The sequence below is a fragment of the Amorphotheca resinae genome (assembly GCF_003019875.1).
Source record: "Amorphotheca resinae ATCC 22711 unplaced genomic scaffold M430scaffold_3, whole genome shotgun sequence".
Classification (NCBI taxonomy): domain Eukaryota; kingdom Fungi; phylum Ascomycota; class Leotiomycetes; order Helotiales; family Amorphothecaceae; genus Amorphotheca; species Amorphotheca resinae.
In genome coordinates this window covers 2,093,532-2,106,829 of record NW_020194473.1, presented here as the reverse complement: position 1 = coordinate 2,106,829, position 13,298 = coordinate 2,093,532, and the positions used below count along the sequence as shown (strand labels likewise).

Below are 13,298 nucleotides of genomic sequence, written 5' to 3'. Positions count from 1 at the left end.
TTTACTCTGTACGGTACAAGGTAGCTTAAGCGAGTTGCCGGCAGAACCACAACCTTATCTCACACCGCCGACCTTCCCTATCACCGCCTTCCTTCTTGTTATCGCCGCTCGGTTAAGCCGCCAATCATGACAAAGCCTACCTTCATTTTCGACGGCGTCGCCCTCAGCCAGATGACCTTCTCGTCCGAAAGCGACAAATCCTCCTCTACAACCTCAACTCACAACGACCTGCAAGCTGCCAACATGGAGCAGATGAACAATCTAAGCATTCAGGATGAGCCCGCTGTCTCACCTGTCTCCGAGCCCCGCAAGCAAAAGAAGAAGAAGGTCCTCTTGATGGGCAAATCGGGATCGGGCAAAAGCTCCATGCGAAGCATCATCTTCAGCAACTATGTTGCGAAGGACACCCGGCGATTGGGAGCTACGATTGATGTTGACCTCAGCCATGTCAAGTTCCTCGGCAATCTGACTCTGAATCTCTGGGACTGCGGAGGGTGAGCATTCAATTTCCTCCTCTCAATCTACAGCCTCAAAAACCAGCCTTACCCCACGACAATGCTTGATAGCGCTGTATTGCCGGCTCTTCTCAGATCTCGGACGGTGTCTACAGCTTCAAACGGGTCGAGAATGCCCCATGCTGCTCTGTTCTGCGCCAATTAGCCAATCTACACGTTTCAATCCCACATTTTTATGTCCGGCTCCAGGTCTCAGCTAACATCTCCCAGTCAAGATGCCTTTATGGAGAATTACCTCTCTCAGCAACGCCAGCACGTCTTCTCCAACGTCGGTGTCCTCATCTACGTCTTCGATATCGAATCCCGAGACTTTGACCGCGATCTTCTCACCTACCGCTCTATCATCGGTGCCCTTAGCCAATTCTCGCCAACCGCAGGCGTCTACATCCTTGTTCATAAGATGGATCTCGTCGTGCCGAATCAGCGTGAGGAAATCTATAATGATCGCGTCTCCCTCATCCAATCCAAGTCCGATTCCTTCAACCCCATTCCGTTTGCTACTTCCATCTGGGACCAATCTCTATACAAGGCTTGGGCGGAGATCATTCACGATCTGGTTCCGAACCTGCATCAGATCGAGAAGCATCTAGGCTCGTTGGGCAAGATTATAATGGCAGAGGAGGTTCTGCTGTTCGAACGATCGTCCTTCCTGGTTGTTTCTAGCTGGTGCTCGGAGGTTGGTGCTATGAACCCCACTACCGACCGCTTTGAACGTCTCAGCAACATCATCAAAAACTTCAAGCAGAGTACCAGTCGCTACACCGGTACTCCGAAGTCAGCCGAGCAGTTCTCCCTCTTCGAACTTAAACTCAACGTCTTTTCCATGTTTGTCGTCAAGTTCACCACCAATACATACTTGGCAGTGGTCCTTCCCCCTGGTGAGGAGAGATTCAATTGTGCGATGGAGAACTGCTTCATTGCTCGCGAGCAGTTTGAGGAATTGGATTCGCCGGCTAGGAAGGGTGCGGATCGGGGAGCTACAGCTGAGGCTGCTGCATAGATGTATAACTGGCGATGGATGATTTGAATGGTGGATAATGGCTGGCGTTGGCGGAAAAAAATACCCAGGAGTTCAGGCAGGTAGTGAATAAACGATGATTTTATGCATAGATACATCTTGAGCTTGGGTTTTCGACCATACTATACAAGTATCGTGCTAACAGCTTCGAAATTATCTAATTCTAGAAGGTAACTAAACAGACTTCGACGCTTATATCGGATATCGTGCTATAGCATCCATCTTTCCGACGTAAGCAACACATGGCTACATCCTTTTTTTCTCTCCAACCAATTTCAAGCATGAGCATGCTAAGCTACCTAAGGTAGAGATGTAGTTGTTCCCTGCCTCTTGATGACCTAGACCCGAATGATGAAATAAAAAGATGGGATTATCTATCTGTTTAATTTACAGCTTGTACCCCCCGTGCTTGGTCCGCAGATGGCCTTCCTCGATGTCTGAGCTCCCCATCTTCGTCGTTCCGCCTCCGATGTGTAAAGCTTCTATTAATGTTCCTGGTGTTGGTGCTCCTTCTGATTTGATTTTCTTGCTTTCTTAAACTCTCTTCTGTTTCTTTTCTGACAACGCTTTTCGAAAAACAGCATAACGCCCGGTACGTAAAGCCCCCCCGCCGCCCCCCCTTTTTTTTTTCAAAGCTAAGCACGGCGAGGATACTATAAACAATGAGCGCTTCCAAGCTGTCCAAGGCCTGGTTACGCCAGACGACGTGAACACCGCAAAAGCCGTGCTACGGACTGTATCCCCTGAGGTAAGCTCTGAGCTACTTCAGAAGGCAGTAATGCGCGCCGCAGGACCAAATTCTTCCGCGACGGCCTCAGTTTCAAATCAATATTTCCTGTTGTCATTTATTCCTCCCATTGTCATTTACTCTTCCCATTGTCATTTACTGACTTGCACTTGGCCACCCAGTATGCAGACATCTTAAAGTCTTTATACGTGTACACGAGGACGGTAACAAGGGTCTTTATACTAGTTTTGATAGTTGATAGAGATAGACGAGGTTTGTCTCGATACTTAGAGGTAATAATCTTACTTATCGAATCGATAAAGCGATAGATATGTTTACCTGTAGGACATTCTCCTTCTCTAGGAAGAAGGTAAAGGTGTTAGTTACTAGACAAAGTCACCTAAAAGCCCTATGTTAACAAGAATGACTTACTTTACGCTTAGGGTCTTTAGAAAAGCATATAAACGATTTAGCTATCGCTATCCTACGTCCTACGTGCCTAGAGCTATAGCTGTCTATTCTTAGTTTCGAAGTCATTTCTTTAATGCTACTCTATTGTCTATTACGAGTTTAAAGATCTCGATAATACTCTCTACGCCTTACTTGTAAAGGGGACGAGGCTAGATCTCCTAAGCTTTAGTATCATCATTAGAGTTGTAGCCTTTTAGTACGTTAAGGAACTCTTCTGTAAGCGACTCTATAATAAAGAATCAAGGTCCTTAATGTAAAGCCTGATAGTAGTTGTTAGTAGAGGATAATGATAAGAAATAGAGGATCCTCTTAGCGGAGGAGAAATAGTTATAGCCATGCCGATAAAAGATAGAAGGAGTGAGGGTACTATAGTAGGAAGCAAGTAGCTTCGCTCCTTCCTTACTTACTGATCTAACACGGTCACTAGCATCTAAAGCTTTAGATGCTTTCACTAGCATCAAAAGGATGTTTTCTAAGTTCCCAAAATTATACTGTTTCTATTGTCATCCATTTGTCAACTATTGCCAATTCAACAAGGAACCTGACTCTAGAAACGTGAATTATGTATGTCCAGAGCATGGGCCGTATCGGTGGATACTCACTTTGCCGCATCACGGCATGACACATCGCAAACTGCGCAATAGAGATGTTGCTTGCTTTTTGGCGCGCTCTGTATTTTGGGGTAGGGTTTTCTCGTAGAGCTCGATAGTATGCAGTTTAGTACTTTCGGTTCTTCTCCTCAATAATCCGATCCATGTCTTCAAGTTGTTAAGGCGTAAGATCTATTTCCCCCTTAGTATATCGGATAAATTCTCGGAGTAGTGAGTGCGTCCCAAGGCCTAGCCACTCGAATGTATCTAGATTCCACGGGCACACTCCTTCTTGGAGGGGGCCATAGCCCAAAAGACTACAGTAAGAACGGCCTCTAGTGCGATGATAAGAGTGCGGATCTTCGGTATCACCGTATGTGTGCTAGAGATGGTATATGGCATGGTGCGAGTAATGCCACATGTGTGATGCTATATCCGAATTCGAAGGCGTGTTTGATCTGATGGACGTATCCAGGAGCTGGTTTTTTCGACGTATTCAACGGCAACGCTTTTTCCGCCTGATTGAACGTTTTTGATCAGCTTCTAGCCAACTCATCAATCGTTTCTTGATGCCCATGAAATGCTCCCGCGGGCATGCCCTGGGTGTAGTGGCTTTGCCTGGGTTAGAGATAGAGGGATCTGCACACCCCAGTCGGGGGAACTCACTTAGATACATACTTCTAGATCGATAAGTGAGCGTGATTGCGTCTTGCTTACCACGCCTCCAGGCTTTGCTTTTCTTTGCCGTTTCCAAAATCCAGGTAACCGCCCTCTCTCTGAGTTTGTCTGGTTTTACATCCTCCCACCCTTCTTCCTGCTTGGCTAACTGAGCCCGAGAGAAAGTCAAGATTGGATCACCGCTTTCGAGTAATCCACAAACTTGATATCTTCGATGTTGTTTTTGCCAAGGTACTCGAAGTGTTCGTCAAACGGAAAGCATGACAGGAATGTACCCCCGTCTTTCTTGTCGTAGGGAAACTTGCTGATACCCCATGAAATTTGCGAAATTATGTCCATCTCCCTTGTCATCATCATCAGCACCACAGACGACGAGGTTAAAAAAGGTCGAAGATTATTGCATGGTTGGCGGTCACAAGGCAGCTAGCTGGTGAACTGAGGGTATCGGGTATGGTTTGTGCCCTGCCTTTTCTTTCTACGCCCTTTTAAATGTATTAGAAACAAATTAATAGGTAGATAGATCATCTACTTACCAGAAGATGTGCGCAAGAATCAAGATGCCTTTGTCGGTGTTGGGGTTTGGTGATGCATGTGGTTAGAATGGGACAGTAAGCTGGGTCCCCATTTTATATGCAGGTCCCAACTACCCCATGGGGTAGGTACCTACGGAATAGTCGAGACAACCTATATATAAGGTACCCTAGATGTATGCAATTTTGCGCATGTTCTACTACAAACTATCGCGAGATGCTCTGGCGGGTTATAGAGATATTCCAGGTGGCATCAGCGTGAAAGAAAGAATCTATTAGATACCTACCTAGGTTCTTTGATGTTAAACCCAAGGATTACGGGGAATACTTGGAACGCCATGAGAGAGAGATTCTAGAATTCAATCTTTGAGAGCACCCCGAAGTGCATTCAATTAGTGAGTGAACTTTTATCGTTGTGAGAAGGAATTTGTCGTTGTCAGATAAATACATTGTTGTCAGGGAAGTTGAACATTGAATAATATATTAAAATCCTCACTTTAGAAACCTCTTCACCATCCCAAAAGAGAAAAAAATTCCAACCCACCCAGGGTGCAGTGTTGCTTCGTGCCAATAGCCTAGGATTGCCGGGAAGGCTCGCCGTGAACACGGTGCCATCTGCCTTGTGGTTCCCAAGCAATGGTCAGGTCGTCGGCGTCGATTTCGTTTAAGGTAATCAGAGACCTTTGGGGTCTTTCCCTTTCTGGCCTTATCGTGTTTGCCTTATAAGGTGTGGGGTTAGGGGGGCGTTAAACTTTCGATATGCCTGATGGTCTTGCCCAGGAGCTCCGAAGTAAGTAGGAGGTAACTTTGAAAGGGCCCACCCTCTTTGGACCTAACTTCTTTGACGCTCGATCCGTCGAAAGGTTCTTTGTTGACTTAGAAAATCCGGAACATAGGAAGAGTTTTGTATGGTGTTAGAAGAATTGTGGCTATGAGAAAGCGAGAATTCGGTTGTACTTTCTGATTGACGAGGGACTTTTATATATAGAGACGATCAAAACCTTGATTTGATTCCATACCATTCATTGATTTGAGTGCATAGCTACCTAACTTAAGCAACTAATAGCTAGCTACTTTTGCTGAATACGGATGAGATAGGACCTGCCTATCGCTTTCACGTATACCATTTCTGTCCTATGCCAGCTTATGCCCTCCATGCATGATTGACTACTACTTTGCCTTCCTTGCGGTCGGCTCATGCATTCCATCCATATCCATCCATGCGTATCCATCCCTCCATCAAATAAAAAGCACACGAAAAGTAAACGACAAGAGAAGTGAAAAATCCGATCCGAGCCGGTGCACACATGAATATATCAAATATGTTATATTCAGAGGTGGCGGCGGACGTGCCGATGCTTATGAATATGACTGCGGCCTTCGGAACGCACAGTGGTCGTAGCTGGCACGGTGACGGTGACGAGTTCTTCGACCCAGAGGAGCTCCTCGACGACTTGGCCGGTGGTCATGTATTGGGTTGCGATGAAGGAGGGCGAAGTTGTGGGGATCGAGGTCGGAGCGGATGTGGTGGTGGGAGACGAGGTGCTGGGGGGAGGGGCCGAGGATGTGGTGGATGAGGTGGAGAAAGTGGTTGGCAAGGAGACCTCCTTCGTGGCGGCCGCGAAGATCGCACCAGGAATGTATGTGTCTGACGTTCCAAGGCTCAGACCAGAGGAGTAGCTGAGTGTCGGGACAGGGTTGGATGTCGCGACGGAGATAGCTGCGCTAGAGGTTGTGGCGGGGTGCGACACAGAAGGATGTGGTGGGGCATCAGCAAGATCGATGGACATGGCATAAGCTGGGCCAGGTGCGATAGGTACGTTGCCGGGCAAGGCACCGACAGGACCGAGAACATTGTCAGAGGCCAGGGCAGCTGGTTCAGCAAAGCTACAAGTGTCCCAGACATCGCTATCCTGGATATCAAAGAGTGGGCAGTCTTGGATCTCGCCAGAGAGGTTCGTGCATGTGTTGACTGCCTCTTGGAGGAAGTCCTCATCCCAGCCCATGATGAAATCACCGTGGTAACCGTAACCTGTTGATGTTAGCGATGAAGTTGAACAGTCAGGGAGGGCTTACCAGTAGGGTCACCATTAGAGATGACGAATTGACCATCCTGACCGACAAATTCATAAGTGTTCCAGATAGTCTCATAGAAGAGAGACACGAGACGCTTTGGGTACTCTGGGGGACAATCGCCGGTCATAACCTCAGATGGATAAGCGACGTGAGATTTATGGTCGGTAGAATCAAGAGAGCCATTCCAGCAGCTTGGAAACATCAGCTCAAAGCGGACACCATCAATACAATTGGCATCCAGGTAAGCTTTATCTGGCAAGAAGTGGCGGTAGAGGGACCCTTCAGCCTGCTTTGCATAATTGAGGCAGTTGAATCCAAGGGCAGCTTGTTGAAGGAAGGCCTGGGTATTGTATGGAGCCTGGTCCCAGTTGGACTTTGGGATATCAGGGACCGGGTATGAGAAGTTACGTTGGAAGGTGTCGCCCGCAATCATCTGGAATCCTGCAGGGAAGGCTTCGACAGTAGTCTCGCCAGCATTAGGGTACAGAAGATAGTATCTAGTACGTGTTAGTAGATGTCAATAATATACTGGAGATAAGTGCTCTTGCTCGCGACGCGTCTTAAGTTTTAATCTGTATGTAGCACAGAAGCCAGCAAGGGAGCATGGGCGCCAGAGACTTGGGACGATTGGCGCTTCAAGCCTCTGAAGTGCCAGGGTGTAAACAAAGGAAAGAAACTTACGCAAGCATGCCGCCAACCTGCTGAACAAGCTCGTACTGGCCAGTTGAAGCGTGCTGGAAGTAGAGAGCAGGGGTCCAGTATGCAGATTTGTCCTGGGAGACTTGGCAGGATGTACAGTTGCCAGCGACAAGCTCAGCATGGCCAGAACTCTCAGAGAAACCTGAGATTTGTGATTAGCAAGATAGATCAATGAGTTGGTGTGATGATGTAATGTTAGACAGCGCGTAGATCGAATGAATATAGACGCGACATATCGTGTTAGAGGGGAATGGGATGGATACAGTAATCAGCTACAACAGATACTAGATATCTAGCTCATGGAGCATTGATCTGATCATCTAGATGCCCAACAGCCTGTAGAGATCGATCTGACAAAAGAAACTCCTGAGCAGCCCCAGAGCTTGCTGTGGAGGGTGGATGCGGGGTAGACGCGGGGCAGAAAGGGGACAGAAAGGGGACTCACCAGAAGAACCATGGATAGCATGAACATGCTGAGAAGTAGTACCAGGGGAGATCAAAGGATCAAGACGTGCCAAACCCGAGCGGGACATGCAGGGCATGCGCCAAAAGGCAGAGGCGTTGAGGGCAAAGAGAAGGACAAGGAGAGCCTTGACGGCCAGAGGAGAAGTAGAGAACTGCATGCCGGGCAGTTCAGAGGGGTGGATTTGGTTGTAAACCAGACGAGAGAAAGGGGGTTTGATTGCTGTAAAAGAGGGACAAAGTCGAGGACGAAGAAGGGAGAGTAAGGAGTTGGTGGTGAGAAATGAGGGTGCGTGTTGTTGTTGTGGGTGAGGAGGGGACGGGTAGGCGAAGATGAGGAGCGCGATCTCTCAAGACGAGAAGAAATCCCCCACCACGCGAGCCGTATTCACTGCGAGGCTTTCCAGCGCGCGCAAGCGATGTGACCCGGTTTAGACGAAGTGAGTCCTGCCAGTACTTTTTGCCCTGGCTGTAGAAATCAAATGATAGCACTGCCGTTGTCCACCTCTTTTGTAAACCAACCACCACAGATCCTCCACAGATCCTCCTTTGATGACCACGACAGATAGAATGCTTGTTTCGCAATTCCCTTCTCTTATAGCAGTTCTGAATTCCAAATATCGCAGGACTCAGTAGTCACTGGTTGCATATCCAAGTGGGTGCGATAGAGGTGTCTGTTCCTGGCTCTAATTCTTCTGTGTACGACTGTCGATTGTTGACTGTTGACTGTTGACTGTCCAGCCCCTCCCAGCAATCTTAGCAGCGAAACGAAGGAGAAAATCGCGACCTAGGCACGTCGTCGAGAAAGGAGTGTATGTTCAGAAAGGAATGGATGTCAGCTAGCGACACCTGCAAAAGCGAGGCAAGCAAAGACGGAAGAGAAGCAGAGAGCGACGATGAGTGGTGAAGGAAGAGAAGGCGGAAGAGAGAGAGAAAGACAAGAGAAGGGAAAGAAGAGGAAGAAAGGGAGACAGGGAGACACAAGAGAGAGAGAGGTTCACGATGTTCCTTGCACACCAGGAATAGCCCAACGCCCTGCTAAGCCCTCAGCTGAGACATGACCCTGATCCTTCCTCCTGGGATGTCATACAAGCACAACTATGCAGAGTAACATGCCCTGGAATTCTCTGTACATATGACATACATCTGAATCAGAGAGTTCGGAGTTCTGATATTACACGGAGCATCGCCCCCCCTTTCTCGCGCCCGAGACTCAGGGTTTGCCATGGAAGCGATTCATGATGCATCGCTATCTACGACCACTCGACAAGTAGCGCGGGGCCACTGAAACAATCAGAGACGTCCAGGGGAACCAATTATCGACGACGGATGGATCCCTTCCTTTCGCTTGGTCCCGCGAACCCGGTCGTTGCAGTGTCAGTTGAGAACGTGAGGAATACATGGCAGATGTCTGTACAAGTACAGACAGATGAGTATGGTGTTCGTCTGGAGGCCGAATCGTGACACGCGATCTTCAAGAGGGCCAGATATGATGTCAGGTCAGTCGAGTCTATTTTATTGTATGTCTCTGCTATCGTCTATCCCTCTTTCCTGTCCTGAAACACCGCTTCCCAGCCATCTCTTTTCCTCTCCTCGCTGCCTCTAAACCCAAAACCACAACCTACCTAAGGTAAGGTAGGTACCTACCTATTCTCTGTTGCTTTCTCTCCATTTTGCCTTACCATCTATCTACATCTAACATCCAAAATCCAAAGTCCATAATCCACAGATATCTCCAACATGGCTCACCTTTTCAATTTTCACCCCTGCCTGCCATACAAGCCCGATAGATAGATACATTCCCGCCCATGCGCCCAATTTCCTACCTTCTCTTTTCTTGTTGGTATCTAAGATACGATACAACAAAACCAATTTAATTCATCTGATTTTATACAAGTAGATCTAGAAAAAGGTCATTCAAAAGCCATCAAAAATAGACATGATACAGGGCCACTGCAGCTTAGGTATTATTCCCAAGACCACAGCCCCTCCTAAAATACACTCCTCCCCGGTCATCTACCTTACCTTGCCTTAGATACCTACCTAACCGATGCTCACTCTGACCATCCCAATTCTTTACTTCTTAATTACCTAAATATCCTTTCCATGCTTGCTTCCGGTTATGTTTCCCTTTGACAACAAAGAACAAGAATATCAATTCAATCTGCTTTTCATAACCATACCTACCTAAAGGTAAGGTACATACAAATATCCTCATACCGCTCTTGCTCCCATCCACCAATCAAAAAAGCAGCAATATAGCGCAGAGGAAGCGCGCCGGGCTCATAACCCGGAGGTCCCTTGATCGAAACAAGGTATTGCTATCTATCCTACAATTCTTTTTTGTTCGATTACCTTTTGTTTTTATTATTAACTCAAGCCTCTTTTTTTCTTTTAATCTTTCTTGATTTTTATCTAAGAAAATCTTTTTGAGGAAGTAGGATGACAGGGGTATATACCCAATGATTGGACGACCGAAGAAACAAGAATAAGAGCAATATAGCGCAGAGGAAGCGCGCCGGGCTCATAACCCGGAGGTCCCCTGATCGAAACAGGGTATTGCTAGATGTCATCTGAATTTTTTTATTTTTTTGGTCTGATGGTCTTGGTTATTTTGTTTGTATTTTATCTTTGATCAATTTGTTACTTTTTTTTTTTGCAAGAATCGCACGGCGGTATGCAAAAGAACGAAACAAATGCTATTTGAGCTGCCCAGATATAGGGGAAGTTGGTGATTTACAAGAGATGGATCCTCCTCCTCGATTTCAGGAATTTTTTTCTATTTATACAAGAGAGCTTTATTTTCAACGCACGACTCGTCACGACTCCTCATCTCTCATCCGTCTAGCCTCCCGCTCCGCTCTCCGCTGCTGCTCGCGCTCGTACCGCTCTTGTCGGATTTCCTTCTGTCTCTTCTCCTCGTACGCCGCCGCCGCCGCCCGTTCGCTCTTCAACTGTCTCTCCTTCAGACCCTCCTTGCCCTTCCCGAGCAGGTCCTTGGCGCTCTGTGTGACATCCTTGACCGTACCCGAGATGTCCTTGACTGTCCCCTGAACCGTGCTGACCACAAACTTCTTGATCGGGTTCTCTTTGCCCGGGGCCTGAGGAGCTGGTTGCTCGGCTTTGATTTCGTGGCTCGCCGTTGTCACGCTGCGGCTTCCCTGGTACGTGCGGTTGAGCTCGGCTTGGGTCATGGGCGCTCGAACCTTCATCGTTCCTTTGTATGGGGTTGGCTTTGCCGCCCCGGGGGTGGTCAAGGGGTACATGTTGAAGTAGGAGCGGAAGGCGGGCAATCTAAAGAGCCGGGCCTGACCGAACGCGAGAAGACCGGACACAAAGAAGGAGACCTGAAGCGCAGCTGGCATGAAGGCGGTGAAGAGGAATGTTATCGATGGGAAGACGTATGTCATGACCTTCATAGCTTGGGGTGACATGGTTGTCGCCGCTGTTTCTCCACCTCCCTGTAGCACCGTCAGTACAGGCTACCATTACGTAGCAGGGACGTAGAGCCATTTATTGAGAGGATCAACGTACCTTCAGGACCATGTGCAGAACAAAAGCCGTAGCAGCCGGCATGATGAAAAAGGGATCGGGAATCGTCAAGTTGTGGAACCAGAGAGCACCGCCCGTCTCCAACCCGGGTACTGGCAATTTTCCCATCGCTCTCAGAAGTACGAACGTTCCGTAACCGGCAACCATCTGTGTCATTGGCACAAGACTCTTCCACATCTTGATGCCCGCCCTCCTATGGATTGCTTGAATCTCAGACCTGATCTGAAGAACTGCGGTCGTGTCCCCTCTAACCGCCGTCATCTGTTTCGTAAGAGGTTGCGTGATCGGCTGGACAGCTTGCATCCTGGCTGCGTTATCCGCCGCATCGATGTAGGGCTTGAATAGAATTGCGCGGATAATGATCGCGGTGAGTGAGATTGAGACCCACCACGGTGTTCCTGCGAAGATGTGGACATGTTCGAGAAGCCATTCGATACAAGCAGTCGGACCCCAGCCATAATCCAGCCCAAGGGATTTCAAGTAGCCGATGTGTTCGGGGATCTCGTACAGTGAGCCGGTGGTAAAGTCTATAGCATTATCTATGGAAGAGGGGACAACTTCAGCTGGAGGTGCTGGAGCTGCCGGAACTGCTGCAGAAGAGCTGACAGCTTGACTTGGATCCGGGGTAGCTGGGGAGGCCGCGGGTGAGGTAGCGAGAGGAGTGGTTGAAGCAAAGCGAATGCCCGCCCCATTTCGTATTAAAAGATTCGTTCTCGAGAAGGGAGATTTTGTGTATATTCTTGAAGTCGATGCGCCTCTCTCGGAAAGGAGCGGATTGGATCTAATGGGGGCATTTTGTACAATGGAGGAGGAGAACTGGACGAGTCAGCAATTGGCGAGATTCTAGAGACGGGAGCCCATACGTGTCTGGTAGAGACCTGTTCCAGACGCCGCCGGCCTATGCCTACGGTCTGGCTTGACCAACGGAGTCCTCTGCTGGGAAGCATTTTGTGGTGTTGAAGCCGCAACAACGTCGCAAAATATTTTGAGGCCCAAATCGCGTAAGGTAAGGCAAGGCAGGCCCGGCGTAAGGCTGCCACTTCATCTAGCGCCATCAGCCAATGCCCGGGGAGGCCATTCATTGCCGCCTCGCACTGACTGCTTGAATACGCTTTGGAGAGATTCTAATCACAATCTTGGTCTGCTCTTGGAATAAATGTGCTTCGACCATTAGGCCTCAAAATTTCCAGTATCTGTGGGCTGGATTGTTATTTCAGACGTGAAACTCCAACTCATCTATCTACCCCGGACAATCAGACCCCGAGAACCATCGTCTCAGGATCGAGAGCAGCTTTTCAGAGCCATCCCTATGTGCATTTTGCGTGTCCATCTTCCGTGTGACAGGGCATTCCCGATGCATATGTACAACTCCCAAACACCATTCTCTTGTATTTTAACGTCTCCTCATTCCAGCCTTGTTAGGTCATCCAGCTCCATCCTCCGACGCCTCTCATATGGGTCCTCCCGAACCTCAACTCCTGGTCCTGCTGGATGTGATGCTCGCGAACGTGGGAAGACCTGGTAGTAGATGTGTCAGCCTCGTGCAGTTGCTGGAAAGACGTCGACGGAGACTGAACCCGCCTAGGCGGTCAAGGTTTCCATTCCAGCGCCCAGAAGCACCCCAATCCTCGCATTTTGAACTGTGACATGAAACCAATGTGGGGAGTGGAGTTACCTTTGTCCCTCCCCATCCTAACCTAAACGCCGCCTCATGTGCAAATAACTCCCCAAAACCCAGCATGAGTCCGTTGATAAATGGCAGTAGCAGGTTGATTGCAGCACCGCGGATTATTCCCCATAGACTGGGCGGAGAATATAAGATGATCGGGCGAGAGCTGGAGGAAGATGGAGGTGATGGGGAAAGTTCATCGTTGCCGGAATACTGCTCGGAGTCGGAGGGGATGGTCATTGAAGACTCCGTCAAAGGATTGGTTCGATCATCGGAAGACATAGTGGGCTCCCGAATGCCCAGACAGCAAC

At 48.5% G+C, this 13,298-nt stretch overlaps 3 protein-coding genes across 3 annotated transcripts; 1 reads left to right on the top strand and 2 right to left on the bottom strand.

The window, feature by feature from the left end:
- Positions 1-252: 252 nt before the first annotated feature.
- M430DRAFT_97483 (hypothetical protein) lies at positions 253-1,515 on the top strand (the record flags this gene model as incomplete). The annotated part of the gene is made up of 2 exons (XM_024870043.1): positions 253-494; positions 726-1,515. 2 exons carry the CDS (start codon positions 253-255, stop codon positions 1,513-1,515), a joined length of 1,032 nt encoding a protein of 343 aa, XP_024723440.1.
- A 4,345-nt stretch (positions 1,516-5,860) lies between these two features.
- Positions 5,861-7,927, bottom strand: M430DRAFT_17313 (hypothetical protein; the record flags this gene model as incomplete). The annotated part of the gene is made up of 4 exons (XM_024863642.1): positions 5,861-6,561; positions 6,606-7,102; positions 7,323-7,446; positions 7,750-7,927. 4 exons carry the CDS (start codon positions 7,925-7,927, stop codon positions 5,861-5,863), a joined length of 1,500 nt encoding a protein of 499 aa, XP_024723439.1.
- Positions 7,928-10,585: 2,658 nt separating this feature from the next.
- On the bottom strand, positions 10,586-13,269 carry M430DRAFT_136290 (hypothetical protein; the record flags this gene model as incomplete). The annotated part of the gene is made up of 5 exons (XM_024862458.1): positions 10,586-10,804; positions 10,916-11,227; positions 11,301-12,134; positions 12,451-12,494; positions 12,939-13,269. The coding sequence occupies 5 exons, from the start codon at positions 13,267-13,269 to the stop codon at positions 10,586-10,588; spliced, it is 1,740 nt and encodes a 579-aa protein (XP_024723438.1).
- Between the last annotated feature and the right edge of the window lie 29 nt (positions 13,270-13,298).